At 34.4% G+C, this 25136-nt stretch overlaps 1 protein-coding gene across 1 annotated transcript; it reads right to left on the bottom strand.

Annotated features, from left to right (window-relative positions):
• Positions 1-5119: 5119 nt before the first annotated feature.
• LOC129886415 (CDPK-related kinase 3-like) lies at positions 5120-17690 on the bottom strand. The gene is made up of 11 exons (XM_055961089.1): positions 16700-17690; positions 10309-10439; positions 10063-10104; positions 9871-9979; positions 9692-9770; positions 7984-8280; positions 7463-7572; positions 6222-6329; positions 6000-6062; positions 5513-5680; positions 5120-5420 (listed from the first exon to the last, which is right to left on the bottom strand). Exons 1-11 carry the CDS (start codon positions 17225-17227, stop codon positions 5286-5288), a joined length of 1770 nt encoding a protein of 589 aa, XP_055817064.1. The 5' UTR covers positions 17228-17690; the 3' UTR covers positions 5120-5285.
• Between the last annotated feature and the right edge of the window lie 7446 nt (positions 17691-25136).

Below are 25136 nucleotides of genomic sequence, written 5' to 3'. Positions count from 1 at the left end.
CCCGAGACTTTTTACATGCTTCAGACAATTTTAATCCATCTGGAATTTTCATGTAAATTTCATTATCAAGTGAACCATAAAGGTAAGCTGTAACTACATCCATTAGATGTATTTCAAGATTTTTATGTACAGCTAAACTGATGAGATATCGAAAAGTTATTCCATCCATAACTGGTGAATATGTTTCTTCATAGTTGACTCCCGATCTTTGAGAAAATCCTTGTGCAACAAGGCGTGCCTTGTATCTTACAATTTCATTTTTCTCATTTCGTTTTCGCACAAAAACCCATTTATAGCCAACTGGTTTTACACCTTTAGGGGTTTGGACTACAGGTCCAAAAACCTCACGTTTAGCAAGTGAGTCTAATTCTGATTGAATTGCCTTTTGCCATTCTGGCCAATCACATCTACGTCGACAATCTTCGACGGATTTAGGTTCAAGACTTTCACTATCTTGCATGAGGTTAATTGAAACATTATACGCAAAAACATTATCCACCATAATTTTTGATCGATCTAAATTTATCTCATCACCGGTAGAACTTATTGAAAGTTTTTCATTCACTTGAGTATCGGGTTCACTGATTTCTTAAGGAATATCTGGATTACTCAAACCTTGACCTTCTTCAGGAAGTTCGTGTGTAGTATCATCTTTATTATTTCTTACGCTTATCTTTCTAGGATTTTTATCCTTTGAACCCAACGGTCTACCACGCTTCTGGCGTGTTTGAGATTCAGAAGCTATGATACTTGTAGATGGTCCTTTTGGGACATCAATTCGGATAGGTACATTCACTGCAGGGATATGTGACTTAGTTATCCGTTTCAAATCAGTAAATGCATCTGGCATTTGATTTGCTATTTTCTGTAAGTGGATGATCTTCTGGACCTCCTGCTCACATGTGCGGGTGCGTGGATCAAAATGTGATAGTGATGAAACTTTCCACGCAATTTCTTTTTCTTTTTCGGGTTCCTTTTTCTCTCCCCCTAATGGCGGGAAGATTGTTTCATCAAACCGACAATCTGCAAATCGAGCAGTGAATAAATCTCTAGTCAACGGTTCAAGGTATCGAATTATGGAGGGTGAGTCAAACCCAACATATATGCCCAACCTTCGTTGAGGGCCGATTTTTGTACGTTGTGGTGGTGCTACAGGCACGTATACTGCACAACCAAAAATTCTTAAATGGGCTATATTTGGTTCATGACCAAATACTAATTGTGACGGAGAGTATTTATTATAATGTGTCGGTCTTAGACGTACAAGTGCTGCTGCATGTAAAATAGCATGACCCCAAACAATAATTGGCAATTTTGTTTTCATTAGTAGAGGTCTTGCTATCAATTGTAGGCGCTTTATAAATGACTCTGCAAGGCCATTTTGAGTATGAACATGAGCAACAGGATGTTCAATTTTTATCCCAATTGATAAGCAATAATCATTAAATGCTTGGGATGTAAATTCTCCAGCATTATCAAGGCGAATGGCCTTAATTGGATAATCTGGGAATTGCGCTCTCAATCTTATTATTTGTGCTAACAATTTCGCAAACGCCAGGTTGCGAGATGATAACAGGCACACATGAGACCATCTAGATGATGCATCTATTAGGACCATAAAATATCTAAACAACCCACTAGGTGGATGAATAGGGCCACATATATCTCCATGTATACGCTCTAAAAATCCAGGAGATTCGATGCCGACCTTCAGGGTCGATGGTCTGGCAATTAATTTGCCTTGATAACAAGCAGCAAATGAAAATTTATTATTTGTAAGAATCTTCTGGTTCTTTAACGGATGTCCAGTTGAATTTTCAAGAATTCGTCTCATCATTATTGATCCAGGATGACCTATTCGATCATGCCATAGCACAAATATATTTGGATCAGTAAACTTCTGGTTTACGATCATATGTGCTTCAATTGCACTAATTTTTGCATAATATAGGCCAGATGACAAAGTTAGTAATTTTTCCAAAATATATTTCTGGCCTGAGACACTCTTGGTTATACCAAGATATTCAGTATTTATTTCAGTTAGTGTCTCAACATGATATCCATTTCTGCGGATATCTTTAAAACTTAACAAGTTTCTTGGAGATTTAGAAGAAAATAATGCATCTTCTATAACAATTTTTGTCCCTTTAGGCAGAATTATAGTAGCTCTTCCGGAACCTTCAATCATTTTAGAATTGCCAGATATCGTAGTAACATTAGCTTTTCTTCTAAGCAAGTTGGAAAAATATTTCTCGTCTTTAAAAATAGCATGAGTTATTCCACTATCAATTACACAAATATCTTCTTGATTGATCATTGATCCAAATAAAATTTGAGGCATTTCCATATTTTCTTCAAAAGGAAAGAAAGTAAATATTATAATTAATACAGAATTTATTATACAAAATTTTATTTTATTACATGGATCTAGAAAAATATAAACATAATATTTAATACATACAACAACAAAGAGAATTGTTTAAATATTATCGGGCTTATCAACATTCATATTTACTTCTGGAAAATTAAAGAAATCAGCTACATCCAGATGCATAGGCTCAATATTGTCCTCAGAGATAAAATTTGTCTCTGGATTATTTTCTGCCCTCTTTAACGATGCCTGATATAGCTGAATCAAGCGTTTTGATGACCGGCAAATACGCGACCAGTGCCCCACACCTCCACATCTATGACATATTGTTTCTGAATTATTCTTCGGTAAAGCTTCTGCTTTTTACCCTGCCTTTTATATTGTTGGTTATTTCTCGGTGCAAGCCGAACATCATGATTAAAATTCCTTCTTTGACTACGACCACGACTGGGGCCATGACCTCTTTCTCGTTGGTTAGAATTTGCCTGATTCACTTCAGGGAGTGGCAAAGAACCAACTGGCCGACTATCATGATTTTTCATTAATAGTTCATTATGTCTTTCAGCAATAAGAAGGTGAGAAAGTAATTCAGAATATTTTTTAAAGCCTTTTTCGCGATATTGCTGCTGCAGGAGCATATTCGCGGGTGGAAATGTGGAGTACGTTTTTTCAAGTTTATCTTGTTCCGTGATTTCATCTCCGCATAAAGTTAACTGAGCTATAATTCTAAATAAAGCAGAATTATATTCAGTTATATTTTTAAAGTCCATCAATCTCAGATTTAACCAGTCATAACGTGCTTGTGGAAGCATGACCAACTTTAGGTGGTCATACCTTTCTTTTAAATTTTTCCACAATTTCAAGGGATCTTTTAATGTAAGATATTGTAATTTAAGACCCTCGTCAAGATGGTGGCGGAGGAAAATCATAGCTTTTGCACGGTCTTGACTTGATGCCGTGTTATCATCTTTGATGGTGTCTGCCAGACCCATCGATTCAAGATGAATTTCGGCATCTAGTGCCCATGAGGAGTAATCTTTTCCAGAGATATCCAAAGCAACAAATTCAATTTTTGAAATATTTGCCATTTTATGAAAAGAAAATTAAATAAAATTCTTACCACTTTTTGTTACCTTCAAAAACAAATAGCCGGAGCCTCGTGCTGATAACGTGTTATGAAATAACTTAACTTAGCAAATAGCAAAATAATTAAAAGGACATATATTGAAAGGAGAAAAGAGAGACAGAAGAAAGGCAAAGAGAAATTGCCGTGTATTAATGTTTTTATATCTGTGTATCCATTTCCTTCTTTGTATCTTGCCTTTATATAGACATGGAAAGTAGAACAATATGTAAGTGAAATGGTAAGTTATTGGTGGCTGTAGTTTAGTGGGTAATCCACTTATAAGGTGGACAATCCACCTTTCACCTTACTATACTCAAGCAAATATTTCCTCAAAATTTAAAACATTACATTTATTTTTAATTTAAGATCATAAAATTATGACGAATTTAGTAAAAAAAAAAAAGGAGTTGTCTAATCTAGAACGTAGAGGAGTGATGTGAAGGATGTGGCATTTTAATCTAACACCAAGAAAACGACCTTCTTTAAAAAAAATATTAAATACTTAAATGTTTTGCTCTTTTTAGTGTTTAAAACTTAAAGAGGAGTTTTTATTTTCTTATAAATACAAAATCCAAATCAAAACAGCAGGGTCGTTGCTTTCATGGGGTCCATTGGCTTTTGGTGGACGGTAAGCAGCAGCCACAGCCGTGTTTAAGAGGTAATAAATACAACATATTCGGTTCCAATTGAGACATAACCAAGTGACCAAAAAAAGGAGAGGAAAAAACACGTTGAGAAATATTAATATATACTTGCTTCTAATTTAAGCGACATCATTTTAATAAATGGAAATTACAAACATATTTTTTTAAAAAAATATGATTTTAAACATATCATAATATTCATATAATTATAAAATAAATTCTCATTAAAGATATAATGAGAATTATAAAGTGAATTATACAAATTCAAAAAATGTCATTTTTTTTAAATGGACTAAAAATATAAAGTGTATACGATATAAGCTAAAACAGTAGGAGTACCAATCAACAATTACTTGGGCTATGCTGATGTACGTGATACAGAATTACATAGCATACAAAAAGTGGACGTCTACACCTTGATCAATGTACAACCCAACATTCCCACTCCTTGCCTCTACCCCTATTTATAGCTTCTAAAAATTTCTGTGCCAGTAATAAAATTTAATTCAAATCAAACAATTCCATGACCTACACACTCCTTGATGAATAAATTTCTACTACTCAACGCCCAACGACATTAGGGTAGGCCACATGCAAATGTGCAATGGTGGTGTTTAGTGACATGACAACGTCACAAACTTGACAAGGCCATGATAGTAGGCAGTGGTATTAGGTGGTGGTAGTAATAGCTGGAGGTGGCCTTGGTGATGTTATCTCATTGTGATGGTGGGCAACGGTGATACCGTGATATTGAAGGTAGTTGTTAGCAGGGGTGACCTCTTTAACGTTGGAGGTGGTTTGAGGTGGCGGTGATGGTTGGTGCCTGATGGTTAGGGGCCAGTAGTAGTTGACAGTGGTAATAATTGTGATGATAGAGGTGGTTTGTGACTTACACGATGATTTGCCACTCTGCTCTATTATACTCGTCTACTATCTATCAATCTCGCCTGCCACCAAAATACAACTTGAAAAGAAAAATAGGAAAGCAGGAAGTAACAAAAAAATCTCTGCCATGTCATCACTACCTTTTTTAAAATCAACAGTTCATTTCTATCATTTGCCAAACGCTATTCAAAAGAGAGTTAAGAAATTGAAGATATTGTTGCTAATGATGTCTCATATATTTTTTCTGTTTGATGAGCAGCTAATGATGTCTCATATGTGCACTACGAAGAGTCACACCATGCAAAAATTTGGTATATCCAAGCAAAGTGAGTTTTCCATCACTTCTTATCCAATCTCTGAGAATGGAATGAGCAGTTGGTCCCACATTCAGTTCCTGCATAGTTGTGAACCAAATTCAGAATTTCCTCAAAACAAGAATTTGTTGAATCCTGAGGAATACTAACAGCTATGGTAATAGAAAGATACCCTGGCCAATTCCTCCACGGAAACATGCCGATTTCCCTCTTGCTCAAAATGTTGAAATGCCACTGCTGCAATCTGCTCCCATTCCTCGAGGGCCTCCAATTGATACGTGCTGATTGCAGCCGCACAAAACTCTTCAAAATCCAACTTCTTATATGACAATGCTGTCATCTGAAAGGTAAAAGGACAATAAGCATCACATAACGATAGAAGAAGTAAATGTTAAGTGTGTATTTGAGCAATTCAAAAGAAAAATCGATCTGGATAGGGGTGGGTCAGAATACAGATCTCCATGTACAGACAAAGACAGAAGACAATATATCTATGGAAGCTAGCCTTCAATAATAAAATGGCTGGATCACATGCTACATTATTCGGAGATGAAAGCAGGCTACATTATTTTTAACCACTGGAGCTTAATCTCACATCTACTGTAGAAAATAGTTTAAACTTGACTTTTGACTGATTCTAAAGATCAGATGCATCTTACCGCATTCAGAATATCGGGCACCCTTGACTCCTTCATAGCATCAGTAGCATTTCCTAAAAGAGCCTGCAGTTTCAAACACTTAGTAACTTCTGATTTCACAATTGACAGGGATGGCTAAAGAGAAATTGACATCGTTTCTATCATGTTTGAACAGTTCAGTCTTAAATGTCTTATTCTATTTATTTAGAAGAAGATGAACAGAGAAGTTGTCAAGATACTAACCATTCTGAAGTTCTCAATCGAGACACGGTCATCTTTACTAGGTTCCAGAAGCATAAATTGAGCTCTTAGGTAAACCAGTTCATCTTCCGTTAAAGCTTTAGAAAGAGCCTAAATGCATAAAGCCACAACAGTATTTCAAAACTTCGCATATTGTTACACTGACTATATTCATTCTAATCATACTTTAGTCGAAGTAAAATTTGCACATCAGAAGAGCAATCCATCCATGAAGAACAGCACCACAAGAAAGAAATTCATCAAATAAAAGACACTACCATATCATAAATCACTAAGAAGATACTATTATAACAGGGCAAACCATGAGATTAAAGCTGAGAAGAAAATGAAATTTTCATCCAACATCTATAAGCAATAATCAAACAAATGCCAAATAATCACTCTCTGGGGCAAAGAACCAAGAGAACCGTCTATTTTTTTTTTAACAGGTAACATTTAAAGAGAACCGTCTATTAATCGACCACTTTCCAGATTGCTAGAATGGAGTCTTCATTTTCTATCTAGTGTTAACGAGAAAAGCTCTAAAGCAAATCAATGGAAGAGCTCATAGGTAATATTCTATATGGCGACACGAAGACCCTCCACATATTATCGGGTGATGCTCAATGCTCAAAATGCAAGTGTGTATACAAGGAGGAAAGTTGGACACTTGAAGCAGAAAGATGTTGAAGTGAATGGCCAGATAAGCATTCCAACTGTAGACTTGTGGGTGGAAAGCTATCTAGTTTGAATGAGAGCCAAAAGTTGAATGTGTAGTAATAAAAGATACTAACTTGGATAAATAGGGAGAGAATTTGACCCACCATGCCAACTGCATTATCATAATTGCCAGGACCTGATTTGGTTTTACAAATACTTTATTTTTCTGTTGAAATTTCTAATTATTTGTTTTCCATTTTACATGTACTTCTCCTACTCAGGTTTTTCTTTTTACCTCTTCCTAGTTTCTTGATCTCTATAACAGTCAGCCATCCGTTTGCTCTTCTGGACTACAAAAGCTTCAGTAATCACAGTAAATTAGTCTTCCAAAATCTAACTCCCCCCAAAACAAAACCTTCTATATAGGGTCAAAAATTATTCCAGCGGTAATTCCAGATGAATGCCACTATTTTCTTGATTCGAGAATATAGTTCAACTACAAGATGTGTTTTGAACATTATAGTTGTCATGCTATAACTGTCAAACGAGGACAAGGAAAAACAGAGAAAATGAAAACATCATACCTTTAGTGCTGCACGTTTGAGAGGTGTAGCATGCAGATATGACTTCACCAACTTATAGACCAATATATCCAAAGGAATAGGATGGCTTTCACTGCGCAACCATGGATGCACTGTAATTGGAAAAATCTGTATTAGTTTATATTTCTACAAGAAACTGTGTATGGACATAACGAACGCCCACAAAAATTTACTAAAACATGGTTAGCCGTTTAGGAAAAAATAACAAAAGTAAGCAATAATAACAGCACTCCCAACGACACCCCCACCACACTTTCAGTTTGGAAAAGCCATAGCATACATCAAGTACACCTGAAGAGGAGTTTTTTTCACCATATATTATGACCATCCTATGGAATTGAAATGAAAAGGGACACCATCCATCACATTGTACAGTGCTCTAACCATTCGATTCAGTCAAGCTGACCTACCACCAGGTTGAAACTCTCATGTGGAAAACTAACAAGCTGAGAAGTGAATATCAATGGTCAACCAATGAATTTTTGAAGGAGTGATACACTTACTCAAAGCTTGAGCAGCAGTCATCCTCTTACGATAGTCCTTATTTAAAAGCCTCTTTACGAAGTCCTTGGCCTCGGGGGACACAGAAGGCCAAGGCAAGTCCTCAAAGTTAGGGTCAGCTCTCAATACTGTGCGAAAAATACCAGATTCAGTCCTTGCCCAGAATGGTCTGCTTCCACATAACAAAATGTAGGTAATCACCCCAATACTCCAGATGTCTGCTTCCAAACTGTAAGATCTGTGGAGAACTTCTGGTGCCACATAGTATGCGCTTCCCACAATATCATTAAGTCTTTCATCTGCAAAACCTCAAATGTAGGTCGAATAATATTAAACTTGTGGGTTGATCGAAGCATGGGTCCTTTGAAAATAATAGACACCATGAAAACTTCTCGATTAACCACATATTAACCAAAAGGAAAAGAGTTTGTAGGTAACCAATCAGTAGTTGTGGCAAAAAAGTTTCTTGAATCACTAATACCATTGGACATGATTTTTATCTTATAAGAAATAGACCATTGCCCATGTCTTGTTTCTTTCTCTCTCTTTTTTAGGGGGTGGAGGGTGGAGGATTAAGCACCAGTACCCAAGTTGTTTCACACTTTTACTCCAGTACAAGACAATGACAACAGAACAAGGATTGTTTCTTCATAGCTCATCAGTTATGTGGTACCCTACCAAATTCATTTCGGAACAAAACAAGCAGACAAAATACTAGCAATTCATTTCTGAACAAAAAAACATGAAGACAATGAAACATTCAACTATAAACCTTAACGGTAGTTTACTCCAAGTATACAGAGAACAAACTACTAGCTCGACACCGATAACTTAATGTGAAAAAGACTAAGAACTACTACTACAGCCGTGGCTCAATACCAAACTACTTGCATTTAGCTGTTTGAATTGCCTAAATATATCTGCTCCATTTTACGAGTTCCCTAAAACTAGGGGTTCTCTTATTCTCAACTACCCTTATGCTGTCATACAATCTCTAATGAAACTAAAAAAACTTTGTCAAACCCAGATCTAATGTGACTATCATTAACAACTAAACCTTAATTCAAACTAGTTGGCATCGCCTATGCAGATACTTTGCTTTCACTGTGTTCTGCTATTCACCAAGTCCACATGGACTCCCAAGAGATTGTTGGTCTGTTGCAGCAAAGTCTACCTCATCTCACTGTAACAACTTCAATCTTCCTGGTGTCACACCTTCCTATTCACATCACGTGAGAAGGAAGAAGTGGTTTAAAAAGGAATTCTGTTCGCAGGAACAGTTTGGATGGCTCTAAAGAAGCTTATAATGCCCAAAAGCAAGTAAAAAAGTCATTACGTGAGAACTTGACAATCATATTGCGGAGAGGATCTAGTACTCCTATAGGTTAAGTATTTACTGTCTTGAGTGATTTCAACGACATAATTAACTAGGTAAACTAGTAGAAATCACCAAACACACAGCATCAGAAGCCTAATTGATGGTCAGAGGCAATGATGTGTCCTCTCAGTCCTCCAAGCATGTTAAAATTTCAATCATAAGTCACATGTAACAATAACCCCCCCCCCCCCCCCCCCCCGCAAAAAAATGACATCAATAACTTGGAACAGAATTCTTCCAATGGACAAAATGTGTGTTGATATTACTGCCTGCTTCAGACTGGTGGTATAGTAGCTTATACAGATTTTAAGAAAGCATTTTAATAAAGTTACCTGGTCTTATAAAGTCAGAAAGCCCGAAATCAATAAGTTTCATATCAGCATCTTCATTTCGGGAGGTGAAAAGGAAATTCTGTGATGCCGGCAATTGAAAAGGCATTGTTAACTACAATACCACAAGGAAATAGAAAGAAATTGCAGTCTTCATAGAGAGAAAAATAACAACTACAAACCTCAGGCTTCAGGTCTCGGTGGACCACACCTTGGAGATGACAAAATGCAACTACGTTTAGAATTTGAACAATAATAATTTTGGCATCATCCTCTGAATATTTACCCCCTCTGCATAGAAACATAGAACATTGAAATACAAACTATAAGCACTCAAAGAAGGTTATTTAGTTTATGAAGAGCATCTCATTTACCTTGACAATATTCTGTCAAGTAATTCTCCTCCTTCACACAATCTGCATATTCAAAAGTTAAAAAGACCATAAGGCACAAAGCTTATACTAGTGGGAGGAGAATATTATCTGCACATTTACTCAATCAAAATTCTGGCAGATCTTGAAATAATACCAGGTTTGGCATTGGTTACTAAAATCTGCTTATGAGAAGTAAGACGAAAAATATTACAACTGCCAAAATCAAATGGGAAATGAAGCACATACTCCATTGCTATGTACACATTATTAGCATCCTCACAAGCATCGTGAAATTTCACAAGATGTTTGTGGCCTGATAGAGCCCTCAAAATTTTCACCTCCCGCCGCACATCTTCGATGGAGATGGCTGTGGTCATCTGGACATAAATTTGAACATCATTCAGTAAGTCAACAATAATTGGGTAACAAACAAGCAGAATTATGCAAGACTGGGTATCAAACAGTAGCAATTTAATGAAACTATTGAACAAAAGATTTTCTCCATCCCAAAATGCTGGATTAAAAGAATCAGACCTGATTGACTTAGCTCAGTAAACTAAACGAAGACACGGATTTTTAACATCTTATTCATTTATGATTAATTGTGAGATAATTCAGTCAAGCTTTTTGCCTAAAATGATATCATAGCAATTCAAAACAATAACAATGAATGCTCCACTTCGAACTTCACAATAAAGTCTTTCCCACTTGTCATTGTAGCACATATCAACAAAAAAGGAGAACAAGACCAGTTGCATCAAGACGGTAAATAAAAACAACTCCATAAATATTTAAAATTGTGGGAGTAGATATAGGTATAAAATACAGCAAAAAAAGAAATGTATGCATATAATCTCAAACGAATTTAATATGACAAATTGTTTAGATAAGCATTCCTTTACATCGTCCACTGAATTACAGTAATCCAGGAAATATAATTTGCAATCTTTGTGATTTCACCCGGTGAATTTAAGTTAACTATGGGGCTGAGCTTATGCAATTTGACTTTGTCTTATGGATTTCAAAAAGTTCTATGGATTTCACAAGAATTTTCACCTACTAGAATTAAGACATACTGGAAAAGAACTGGGAGAAAACTTAAGACACGTATATTCCACCTGAGATGCTTTATGTATGCCTTTTCCAATGCATAGATTTACATATCCCAACGTCGGACAGTTACACTCTTCTATGTTTCATGTACATCTAATCTATTTACGAACAACCTACCTAACTCTCCCCATGTTACAGCAGAACTAGGAACAAAAGCTTTGTATAAGAGAACTCTAGATTGACAACCGATCTTTACCAGAGAATCAATGAAAACTTTGCAGTGCTTAAAAACTCTTCCAAATAAGGAAGACTTGGTGGTGCCAAGTAAATAAAATTGTCTTCCCTTCTTTCAGAAACCTCTTCCAAATAAGGAAGATACTACAATTTCTAGAAATTTCAACCAATTTAGGAATGAGGAGACCAAACACCATCTTGGTACTTTCCTATATATATTTTTTTTGACAAAGGTAACAGCTTGGTACTTTCCAATATATTGTAGAATCATTTTCACCATCATGATGAGAGTAGTCATGCATTTGGACATTCACATGTACTACTACTACACATGCTTAGGAACCACTACTACACACATTAACAATGTCGCAAGCAACCTTAATGTAAAAATGAAGCTACGACGACAGAGGAAAAAAGGCTGTAACTAGAAGAGTCCTAATATTTGCTATCCTCAAAAGCATGGATGCCACTCAATATGCAGCCACTTCCCAGTACTTTGAACAAGAGATCAATCCCAAATTTCGAACAAGAAAAATGTATTTTCCCCTATTACCTTCTCCAATCGCTGCACTAGAAGAAGCAAGCTCTCTTCACACACAAATTAATAGCATTCGGAAGGCATAATGCGGTCTATACTTCAAAAGTTTGGCGGGTTAACCTGTCCTTTTAAAGTTTTCTGCTGGCTCTTTAAATAAATTAATTGAAACAAGTTTGATTCTACAAATCCTCAAGACCACCATCACAAAAAATCAATGCTGCATATACACCACCCAAATGTGCATTTTGGCCTTTCTAGTCTACCCAAAATTGTGTCTTCTTTTAAATGGGAACTATTTTCTCACAATGTACAAGATATCCAATTATACAGTAGCAAAATGGTAGAATCAGGACAACATTTATATGGTTAAGATTCAAATTCATCATATAGTTAGTTGCGCTTACTTGGGACCCACATGCAATTAAATCCAAAAACAATTAAAGAAACATCAAGTTAAAACAAGGACAACTCAATAATAGGTGGATGGACTAAGATTTCGATAGTTCTCCCGAATCCGGGTGCATTCAAACTATTTATGGAATCAGATTTTCATTACTTATCAGTTGTTTCCTTTTGCGACACTCAAAAATTGGGACATGTGAAAGTAATGAACCATATTCAATGGGCCGACAAGTGAGCCCACTAAATATTTCTACGATGAGATGGTACATGCGAACCAAATGCACTAATGGCTTTTATTAGGAAGAGTTTGACCTGAGAAAGAAAAATTAATTAACTCATCCATAAAATAAAAACGCAACTCCTTCATACATGATGGTGTGAATTAAAGCAAGGAGCCTTACACAAATTTAGGCAGAGGGAAAATCGCATAACAAATTCTAGCACCATAAAGCAATCAACATAGGATTGTAAAAAGATATAATGTTGTATGCTAGATTAAATTTCCCTATGCATGAAAAGCTTCTTTAGAATAGTGATAGCTATTCCCTCAGACATTTCAACTAAAATCGCTAATGTTAAGTCATAAAAAATTGAGAATAAGTTGCATACAAAAGTATGAACTAGTTGTCAACGAAGCATGTGAAAATTTTGGAGACCAAAGTTCATTTCGCAATACAGACTAAAATTTTAGGTGACTTCTTCCCATCCGCCTATTCGCAATACAGACAAAAACGTTGAGTGACTTCTTCCCATCAGCCTAAATCTTGGTGTAACAAAGCTACCCAATACCTTTTCAACCGATACTTGTGATGTTGGGAGGTTGCTAGTACTTCGTGAAATAATCGAGGTGTGTGCAAGTTGGCCTAGACATCACCGTTATAAAGAAAAAAAAGTTGAGTGAAATGTATATACTTTAAATACAAAATGAAAGACCAATGAGTTCGATGTAAATGACTTCTTAGCATTTTTTCTAGACATATAGCCGGCAAAACATAAAGCAAAGTATGGACCAAATTCAGTGTTGTCAAAGGCGCGCTTGAGCCCTGAAACGAGGCTCAAAATGTTTTGAGTGCTTTGCCCCACTAACTGTGCGCTACAATGTCATCATCAAAGTTCTAAGGCATACTTTTCCTTGCATTATGAGCCTCTTCTGAAGAGACAACACTAAGCAATTAATATGTCACTTTGTCGTAAAAATATTCAATTTCTTTGTTCATATATTTGTGATCCATGCTTATAATTATTAGTCTTGGACTAAACATATATATGCGTTTTGCGCCATTTTCATTAAAACCCACACTTTATTTGTGCTTAAAGCCCTAATGGACCTTAGAGCTTTTTTTGCGCTTTTTGCTTTTGATAACATCGGGACAAATCACTTCTAGCATTCTAACTTACTCTCTCCTAAGTTGCTTGGATTCTTCACTTTCGGTGCCGCACTTGTGTCGACGCGATGTGGGTGTGAGTGTAGGATCCGCACCCAGTCTGGTCAATCGGTTTTAGGTACTTTGACCAAATTCGAGTGAGAAATTCTGGACAGATTAAATGATTCCTATAATCAAAGCAAAAACTAAGGTGAAGTTGAAGAAAATTGAATACCTTGTATGTATAAATTTCTATGGTAACTCACTCACTCCCTTTCCTTTTATCTCCTTCCCGAATTCTCCTCTTGATCAATATTTTCTCCTCGAGTTTTCCACATAATATCTCATAATTTAAATTTTATAACTCTAGTTTTAGATTTTTGAATTATTTTTAGCTAAATCCCCATACCCATATTCCTAAATCTTAAAATTTTAATCATAAAGGATTCGACCTCTAGATTTGCACCCGTATCGAACACCCGCACCTGAGTCTGAGCAACTTAGACTCTCTCTATTCCCTTTATGTGACACCATTACTATTTAGGGAGTCAAATAACTTTTTCTTGAAAATTGTTTCACATATTTTTTTAGTATTTTATTTAATACTTTTGTTCAATATATTTTAGTTAATAACTTACGGTACTCTTTGTGCAGTTTCTAATTATCAAAGTTTTATGAGAAAAAGATTGCAAAGTTGATAAATGAATTGAAACCAAAAATTAGAAAGTTTGACCCTCACTGAACCCTTTCATTCTTTTTCAAATGGAGGGAGTATTGAAAGAACCATTCGACATCAAAATCACTAGCATATCATTCCCACAATGAATTTAAGAACTGTTATGTCCCCTTCTAGGTGGCTCAGTTGGTTCTGCTTGGGACTTCCATAATGAATTGAAACCCTGCGATAACAAGGCTTGGACTTCTGGGTCAAACTCGCCTCATGGACTTGCCTAGTGCAGTTTAACTCTCCTGTGTGATTTGCGAGCTATTACACAGGAGCGGGATTTATCCTGTGTGCATCCAAAGGGTAGCAGTTGCGAGTTCCTTTGTCATCGAAAAAGATTTGTTGATCCACATTGAGCAAAGTTAGAGCTCTATGATAAATCAACCTTCACCCTCTAGCCCCTCCAAATAAAACATTGGTTTTTGTTTATTCATCAAAAACTTAAAAAGTTACAAAACCATAATGTCCTCTGACAACTGAAACTGAGAAGCTCTTTCGAACCTATATGATATATGGACATCCAACCATATTATGATTGTTAAGATTAAGGTATGGGTAAGCATAGTTTTGACCACCATGGTGTCACTGTTACACTTTCCACCAATCTCTTCTTTGGTCACAAACATAGCACAAACCTTACACATGTTAGAGTCTCCTAATGTCATTTGGGTAACACTAGTCTCGTGACTTGAAGTAGCATTAATAAGGAGTTTGCCTTCTTGAAATTCAACCTAATGCGCACGTCTTTAAAAGATGGGATGACTTTTGGCCGAGAACTCCACCGCGTTGCAAGCATATTCTCAGGTCAAAAGCTCCCAAAAGTTAGTATTTCATTTTAGACAAGATTTAGTGAAGCTTGTCATATGCACTGCTGTTCTTTCCGTCTGTGAAGAATACCCCTGCTCGATCGTCTGCTAACAGTCCCTGGCCTAGCCCTTACCCTCATGGTGTAGCAGGTGTGACCCCGTCACCTGCCAGGTCCACGCCTAGAAGGTTCTTTAAACGACCGTTTCCACCGCCGTCTCCGGCCAAGCACATCAAGGCATCCCTTGACAGGCGATTTGGCATGGGATACGCCCATAACTGAAAATTCATAAAGGTTACCAAATATAAAGAGAAGCAACAATTTATGAGCTTCCAAAAGAAAATTGGAAAACAGATTCGGTAATCTTCAGATTCAATTGTATTTATTAGCTGGTAAGAATGACACTTGAATATCATAGGCCAAATATGTTCATGAAGCAAAGTTCCAAGTTAAGGAGAAACGGGTTCAGTAAAGTCCCCAAAAAATGAGAACACGGCTAATAAGAACCCTAGAAGATTGATACAACCCAGGGAGAATCACTCTAAAAGCTAGTTATTGAGGTGAGAGAGCCAAAGTTATATAAGCTCTATCAAACCGATGCTGGACTCAAATCCCATACCTTGCAATAGAATCATAACAAACCACCACGCTCCGCATTTGTCGTCCTCGACGACTGTGCACTAGACCATTCCGAGCCCTGGGCCAACACTGCAATATTGGCGTCACCATCCAAGGCACAACGAACACCAAGGGTGGTGGGTGGCTCTGATACCATTGATACAACTCAAGGAGAACCCCACCTCAAAAGCTAGCTATTGAAGTGCGAGAGTCCAAGGTTATATAAGCCCCACATCAGCTTGCTATTAAACTAACATTAGACTTAAGTCTCATACCTTGCAATAGAATCATAACAAAACTACAACCAATTATTTGATTTTAAATTGGTTTAATCAACAGAACATACACAATATCATTCTTAATTTTTCAATGAAAATAAAAATTCTTTAGGCAAAGAATTTTTATTTTCTCTGTAACTCTTTCCTTCATAACATGTTACCTCATACATTTAGGAGTAGTTGACAAGGACGAGATGGATATCTGAAACCAAAATTAAACATAGAAGTACATGTGGAAGATAATCTGCTGTTGCAGAATTCAGCAGCTTTAATGGATTTACACGTCTCATCCATCACTAAATAAATGGAAGTTACCCTCTAAACACCGAAATCTCAGAAGGAATGAACCCATTAAAGGAAAAGAAGACAATTAGACATTAAACCTGACTATGCTAAGAGTTTGTAGTGTCACAAATTCTGAATACTGGTGACTCTCACCCGAAATATATAAAATGTCATATTCAGTTCTGTTCTGAACTAAATTTGCTTTCTTGTAAGCTCAAAATAGCCGAGCGCAGCAAAAAGATTAGACATAAAAACAATGGAGCAGTATACTTGGACGTAATTGACAAGTCCAATGCTTTCAAACAGGAAGAAACAGACAATTGGAAAAAAAACTACCTTGGTTTTGGAGATGATTTTGACAGCAACAGGCAAGTCCTTAAGGTCTCCTTTCTTTCCCTTGGCATGACAGGTGTGACCAAAATGCCCACGGCCGATCTCTTTCCCCAACTCAAACTTTGCACCGAAATTCTTGTTGTATCCAAAATTCTTGTCCAACGACTGATCAGGGTCAGCTGTACCATCCTCGGGAATTGGCCCCTCCGTGGGCGGCTTCGCATGGCCAAATCGCCTGGCAAGCGACGCCTTGATGTGCTTTGCCGGAGACGGCGGAGGAAAAGGTCGTTTGAAGAACCTTCGAGGCGTAGACCTGGCAGGTGACGGCGTCACAGCTGCTACACCATGGGGGTAAGGGCTAGGCCATGGACTGTTCGCAGACGATCGAGCGGGAGTGTTCTTCACAGACGGAAAATTGTTGTTGTTGACTGGCGTCTGCGGCAAAGGATGATCGGGAACGGAGATAACAGTTGTGATGGCTCCATCAGAATCGCGGACGGTGGGGACGGTCTTTCCATAACACTGGCCCATGGTAAGAAGGTCAGTGGTCACAAGTCCCCACCAACAAAAACAAAAGCAGAGTTGAAGTCAAAGAAAGCAAAACCACAGCATCGAAGGGTCCAGATCGAGAAGAAGAAACAGAGAGACAGAGAAGAAGGGATCTGCGGCGAGAAAACGATAAAAAAAAAAAGAGAATGAAAAGGAATGGAGGGCTAGTCAGAGTCAGAGTCAGAGTCAGAAAAAAAAAAGTGTATACTTGGGCGTTGGTGAGCTTATTATAGACAGACAGAAACAGAAAGAAGGGTGAAGAAGAAATGAGAAATTCAAAATGGTCAATTGGGAGGAGATGCGCGTAATCTGGGATTTTATTTGTATCAAAGACCACCCCACATGTTCTTCATTCTCCCTCTTCCGCCCCACATTTTCTTTTCTTTCTTGCGGCTTTTCCCCTCAACATTTTTCTTACTAATTCAACCCAATTTTTTATTTTCCTGAAATTCATTTTGCATTTTCTATTTTTTTTAATGATTCACACGTTCACCTTTTTATTTTCTCCTAAAATAATGAAATCACTCTTTTTTAAACACTTGCTACGAGTGCAAATTTGGAATATAATGTCCTTTTTACGATGGTAAAATAGAATAATACTTAATAATCTCTCCATTTTAATTTATCTATCTGGTTTGATTAGATGCTGGATTTAAGAAAGTAGAAAAAAATAATTGAATCTTTAGGTCTTAAACTAAAAATACGTAGAATGTACCAAAATATTCTTTAATCGTATGGTCACATGGTGCTCTTTTGTGAAGAATCAAAAGCTTGTGACATAGAGAGGTTCGATTCATTTTGTTCTCCTCAATTTACGCCCTATTTGAGATTAAAGAGAGTAGGATGGCAACTTGAGAGCAAATCTCTCATTATATATCACATAGAAAGATAGAATAAAATGCCAATAAAATAAAGATACATTCTTTTTATAGGGGCTAAGAAGAAAAGCAAGAGAAATAAATTTAAAGAGGGAATAACTATTTACACTATTCTAATTTCTGATTTGAATCGTTCCATTTGTTTGAGTGAATACCAAACTTTTGTAAAGAGATAATAAGTGACTTAGCCCGATACTTTTCCAGTAGATGCTAAGTTTAGCCTCACACAATAAAGATTTGATTCCAGGCAAGTCTCAATATATAGTTAGGCTAAGTATGGTTTGAGAAAGTAATTGCAAAATGAATTTGTGATATTTTAGTAGTTAAGTAATAGAGAATTATTTTTGAGTGTGAAGTAGAATGTGTTGGCATTGATGATTGGGAGGGAGAAATATAGATAGGTAAGAAATGATGTGATAGTTTGGTCGGATTCTCTATCAACCCTATTTTGCGGCCTTATCTATCTCGACAAACCACAAGAAAATTGTCAATTTTTGGATCCAATTGTCTTTTCATTTCTATGCCTACGTGCATCAATACTTATTCAAATATTAAATACTCAACTAAACAACGACAAATTTATAAAATAGTATTGACTACTTATAAATATTTTATACTACTGCCTTTTTTTCTTCTTCCTCTTCTTTCCATCCCAAGCTATTTTTACTATTCAATATTTAAAATTTCACTAACTCTGATTATAATAGTTCTCAGAAACTTAACAAAATAATTGTAATTACTATACTGGAAAAGTTTAAATTCATTATTGACGTTGATCTTTAAAGAAAGTAATCATTAAATTATTTGTCTAGTCAGAATTATACCCTAATAACAGTTTCTATTCATATTTTCTTTTCTCTTATTCTCTATGGAGTTATTATAGTTATTTAATATGGGAGATGTTTTCTTGCAATTTTATCAGCTTGTTTTATCACATAAGATAGATAAATTCATCAAAAATATGAAATTATTATGAAAATAACAATAATAACATTTTTTAGAAAGGAGTGGAGGAGAGGGCGAAGTATGATTTTTTTTAAAAAAAAATATTTTATAAAAGAAATTTAAAAAAATAAAAGGACGGGGATTGTGGCGTGGGGGGTGGACTGTGAGAAAATTTTATTTTAAAAAAAATTATTTCTTTTATGAAAAAATAATTTCTTTTTTGGGGGATAGAAATACTTTAGTCTTTAACTTTTAACTAATATTAATAGTTTATTTAATTTTTGTCAAGGAGGAATATTTTCTCCATGTGGAATGTTATGTGGCAAGATTTTTTAAAAAAATAGAGAGAGTGTATTACGCACACCACTAATGTGTGTTTCTCAAACTAATAAGTGATAATTTAGGTACGAAACTTACACTTCCAATAGTTTAGGTCTGAAACCAAAAAAAAATTAGTTTAGATATGTTTTTGACACTTATTTATTTAAAATATAAAAAAGAAAATTGTGGTCGTCACTAGATATGATATTATGAATTACTAATGTCAAACTTGATTCTTATTGAAACTCATTAAGGATATAATAAGATAACCACTGCATTTTTTCTTCTCATTGCATAATTCCATTAATTTCAAACTCTAACCTAAGAGCGATTTCATGTGTAGCATCACTAGCTAGCACATACATCTCTTCTATTTCTCGACGAAATAAGATTTTTTATTCACTTATAATTTTAATAAAAGTAACGTCTTTTTCCGATTTCTTATAGAAAAGACATATATATAATAATAAAAATAAGTTTGTAAAATACTAGAAAATTATTTCCTATGACCAGCTACAAGAATAACGAAATATCGAGGCAAAAATTGTGATGAATTCGAAATATTTTATGTGATTAGTATGTTCTTTAATAAAGTTGCTCAACTAAACACCTCTATAATATAACTTAGTTTTAGGTACATCTCCTAAATTTTAAAATCAAGGACTTATACCCCTTATACTTTAAAATTCTACACTTAATTACCTTCCCTGTGAAACCTATCTGCAAGACCGCAATTAAATATATTAAAATATAATTAATAAAAAGTTAATTAAAATTATAAATAAAAGAAAAACATTTTTGTTGAATTTCTATATTCCGGCATTTGATTATAACAATTTTCACATAATACATTGATGATCGAATGATTTAACATTTAATACATTGTTACATTGGTGAAGATTCACAGTTTGAAGAATCAAAAGTACAGATATCAATTGATCAAAGGTTAAATATGCTTTACCAAAATTCACAAGGAAAATTCGAATCTGTTGATATTTGAGGGACTACACGTGCTAATATCCTTTCAAAATATATTGTGACTAGTATGTACATTAATAAAGTGTCTCAACAAACTTAATAATCGATCCATTTAAAATAAGGATAATTACAATTCAATGTCTTTAGATGATCTAGTTTATAAAATAGCTAGTAAATGTATAGATTTTGTATATTTAAGTATAATGTATACATACTGTACATATAATATATAATACATAATACATATACATATAATATACATAATTAGTATATAAGTCTATATATTTCAACCATACTAATAAATAAATTTGGCCGAACTAAACAGATTGATTAGTTTCCCTTAAAATAACAAAACTAGTTTAAGATACATGAATAACTATCATGATACAACCTAGAGCTTGTTTGAAAATAGCCTCTCTCTTTTTTCGTATAGTGAATACTGAATAGGCCAGTGAATATGAATCATCTATTTTCTTTTAAGGTTAACTACACTATGTGGCTATTAAAAACAAATAATAACATATGTTGGCTCAAGTTATTGTGTATGACTCGATTTATCCGTTAAACACTGTAATATCCAAAGCTAGTTAAACCCTAAACCAGTGAATGTGATTTTTACAGTGTCTAGTTGATGTATCATAAGTGTATCCATAACAAAGTATAATAATATGACTTTTAAAGTATAATTGATGTATCATAAGTGTATACTCAATGTATCATGGGTGTATATTGTGCGTATAGTGTATATTCGGATAAGCTTAGCAAATATCCATTGACTATACATTAAGAATACATAAATATACACTTTATTACCAGAGTTTAATGTGTATAAGTAAGTATATACCTAGTGATTTGCACAATGATAATACATAAAAGATACAATATGCATACAGTATACACTTTGTGCATTTCAATCTGTTTAAATGTGAAGCTGCATGACATTAAAAATGGAAAAGGGTCAAATATACTCCTGTACTACTAGAAATAATTTAAATATATCTCTCGTTATACTTTCGGGCTAAATATACCCCTCCTGTTATACTTTCAGTTCAAATATACCCCTCTCATTACACTTTGATACAAATTCGCCCCTTATTTTAACGGAAGAACATTTGAAAAACTCAAAATTAAATAACTCATTCCCAATTTTAAATATTTAATTTTTTTAAGAATAAATAAAATTTCCAAGTACTAATTTGAGTGTTTTTTTTCTTAAAAAATTATAAGACAAAAAATGTTGCAAAATAATTTTGCAATATTTTCTGTCTTAAGAGTTTTGTAAGAAAAAAGAATTCAATTAGTATTTAGAAATTTCATGTATTAGTACTTAAAATTATGCAATACATTTCGTATTATCATTTCTAAGAAAAAAAACTCAAATTATTACTTAAAATTTTTATTTATTCCTAAAAAAATCAGAAATTTAAAATTGGGAATGAGTTATTTAATTTTGAGCTTTTTAAGTGCATTTCCGTTAAAATTAGGGGCGAATTTGTACCAAAGTATAATGAGAGGGGTATATTTGAAACAAAAGTATAACATGAGGGGTATATTTAGTTCGAAAATATAACGAGGGTATATCTAAACTATTTCAAATAGTACAAGAGTATATTTGACCCTTTTCCGTATTAAAAATGGCTTTGAAAAAGACTGAAGAAATATGAAGTTGTCAGATCTAGTGATGGGTTTTCATTTCCAAATTCAAATTTATTTATCTTCAAAAGTGAATAATTGATCTTCTAGTGACTTTACATCTTCACAATTCACACTATATTTTCTTATATGGATACCCCATTAGGTAACTTCTAAAACAAGAAGTGAAAGCTGGAAAAATAAGGCACTTCACTAAAGAGAAAAGATGGGTTGAATAGATATTGTGAAACACTCTCATATGGCCTGAATAAAGATTTTCTCATATAAGTCTTTGAGAATTAAGACTTAAAAAAGGTGTTTTAGATAAGCTTATAAGTTGCTCAAATTAATTTATAAGCATTTTTAGTTTTTTATGCGTTTGGTTAATAACAAAATGCGTATATGCCAAAATCAGCTAAATGCCATAAATTATTCATCGCCTATGTACTTATGACTTTTCAGCTTATAAACACTCTTGATTTGACCAACACCAAATATTTTACTATTTTATTCTTAATCTTTTTTCAAATTCTGAGAAATAAATTTAAAAAAAAAAAAACTTCAACTTCCTCTTCACTCCATATTCGTCGTTCCTCTAATTATTTGCACGAAAAATATTTGAGCAAAAACTTTAAGGTCATTCTCATTCTAACAAAAGAAAAGCTTATCAACACATTTTATCAAACACATAAACTATTTATTAATAATTTCAACACTTATATTCAAACACATATAACTGCTTATTTATTAAATTAATTTCAACACTTTTAACTTATCAGCTATTTACCATCGCCTAACGAAGTCAAACTCTATCCAACCCAAATTAAAATGCATCCTTACATGCTCTTGTTTTTTTTTTTTTTGGGCAAATCCCTGACATGCACATTTGCCTAATTTTTTAACGTTAAATGAATGTTGTGAAACAGGTTAACGTGGCTTGACTAAATTAAAAATTGTTCCAATGATTTCATGGTTCAGAACTAGAGAATAAGGTTTTATAATTAAGTACACTAAAGCATACTATTTTAATCATACATATGATTTGTGGAAAACATGCTGCATTAGTCCATCCAGATAGCTCGTAAAACAAGTATTCTTCGATCGAACTTTAATCAATATTATGTGCCTTCAATGAACCAAAAAAGGAAAAAAAGTTCACGTAGTTCCAAAGTTATCTTAGAAAATTAATTTTTGTTTATTCTCTTAGCTTGATCAATTCTGGATCTCCTTTTGACCCTTCTCTAGACCCTAATCCCCAATTAAGACAAAGAGCGCATATATATATATATATATATATATATATATATATATAATTGACTATATTGTTGGTGATTTAGTTGGGGATTACGTGATAATCACACCTACTTTAATTTCCCAACCCCACCAATTTTAATTTATCTTCCTTTTATCATTCAATTCATTTTGTTGACGCATTTCTTTTCCTTTTTGGTGTGTGCTTAGAGTAACTTCAAAGGGACTTTTCTCCAAGTGTACGTCCTCTAGCTCCTTCTTTTCAAATAAAAGCGCATGACTTGTTTGTAACGTTATGGAAAAAGGCATGCATCAATGCCAAAGCGTTGCTACAAGTGATCATGGATGATATGATGTCATTTAAGGGTGTGACTTTAAGGAGCCAAATTTGAGATTTGAAATTTGTGGTCTAAAATTGATTCGGTCGATGCTTCAGTGGTTAATGAGGAATGATCGTAAATTCGTTGGCAATATATCTACGTTGGTTCAATTTTATTTTACTTTTATAAAAAAATGATAATTATTTTTTGTTGCTCGAATATTAACTATTCAATTAAAATGAAATATTACAATCATAACATAGTTTTTATAATAATTGAGTTTATTATCAAATATTTATAGGTATTTGTGAATTTTTTATTATCTATTTGAACAGAAGGTATTATATACCATGAACTCATAGATTGTTCTCTAGATCTGCTCTAGCTAATTTATCATCAATAAATAAAGTTGAAACAAATTATTGGAGTATAGAATTCTAATTTCACACAATAATAAATGTTATTATGAATTTTGATGATTTAACAAATCATGAAAATTGGTACGGGACCTGATCCCATGCGAGAGTTCGGATGACCTGAAAGAGACAACCGACAAAAAGTACATTGCACACCCTATTAAAATTGCAGGTCAGTAATGCGCTGATGCAAGTCGTTATGCTGGGTGACATGCTTCCAACAAACAACATGGCTTCAGCTATTGTGTCAAGCATATTTATATTTATCTTCCTCAACAACACAATTGTAGTTTTTGCATCTGATCGTTATACACAACAAAAGTTTCATTCTCTGGAAATTCATTCTCGAAGAACATAACCTGATAGAGCTATCACAGTTCTTAATTGTTTAAAGTCCTTGTTTCTGTGCTCATTATTGTAGATTTATTCTTAATCTATAAAAGAATCAAATCAACTTAAGTCTTCTATTAATCCGTGTGACTGTGTCAATATAGCTAAGGTTAGCTATGAAGGCATCTTAAAGTCTAAGTCGACTAGGATTTGTTAATTTAGTGGAGAATAGAGTTATTGCTTTGAATATATATGTATGTAACAGGGGTGTTACAGTGAGGGGCAAGGGATTGAGAGTTCGATTCCTAGATTGCAAGAGGTTGTAATTTGAATCTTGATTCTTTGATTAGTGGAGTTGGTTGGTGAAATCTTATGAGATAGGTCGTGATTTTTATTCCCTTGATTAAGGAGGTTTTCACGTAAAATCTTGTGTTGATTTTACTTCCTATTATTTACATTTCCGCTAGTGTTATTCTGTTAAAGGACCTGATCCTTGACGTGTAGGGGACGCTACATTCTATCCATAACAACAAAATTCTTATTTATCTAAGTTTTGTTGGATAAAATAATCAAATATGCGTACAACGTATGTATACTCTGCCTAAGATAGTGAATGTTATCAAAATTATTTAAAATGTGCGCAAACTATTCAATGCCAATATATATGTATCTCAGTCGCGTAGCTTCTAGACAAATTGTTTCCAACTTTGTTCTTCCAGCATGACATGCTTCCTTCGAAGAAATAAAATTGCAATTGAGGTCTTGGCTAATTTTTTTATTTTTTTTTTGGGTTAAAAATCCAAAAGCAGACACCTGCCAC

Source organism: Solanum dulcamara, chromosome 4 (genome assembly GCF_947179165.1).
Source record: "Solanum dulcamara chromosome 4, daSolDulc1.2, whole genome shotgun sequence".
NCBI lineage: Eukaryota > Viridiplantae > Streptophyta > Magnoliopsida > Solanales > Solanaceae > Solanum > Solanum dulcamara.
This window is presented reverse-complemented; position numbering and strand designations above follow the sequence as displayed.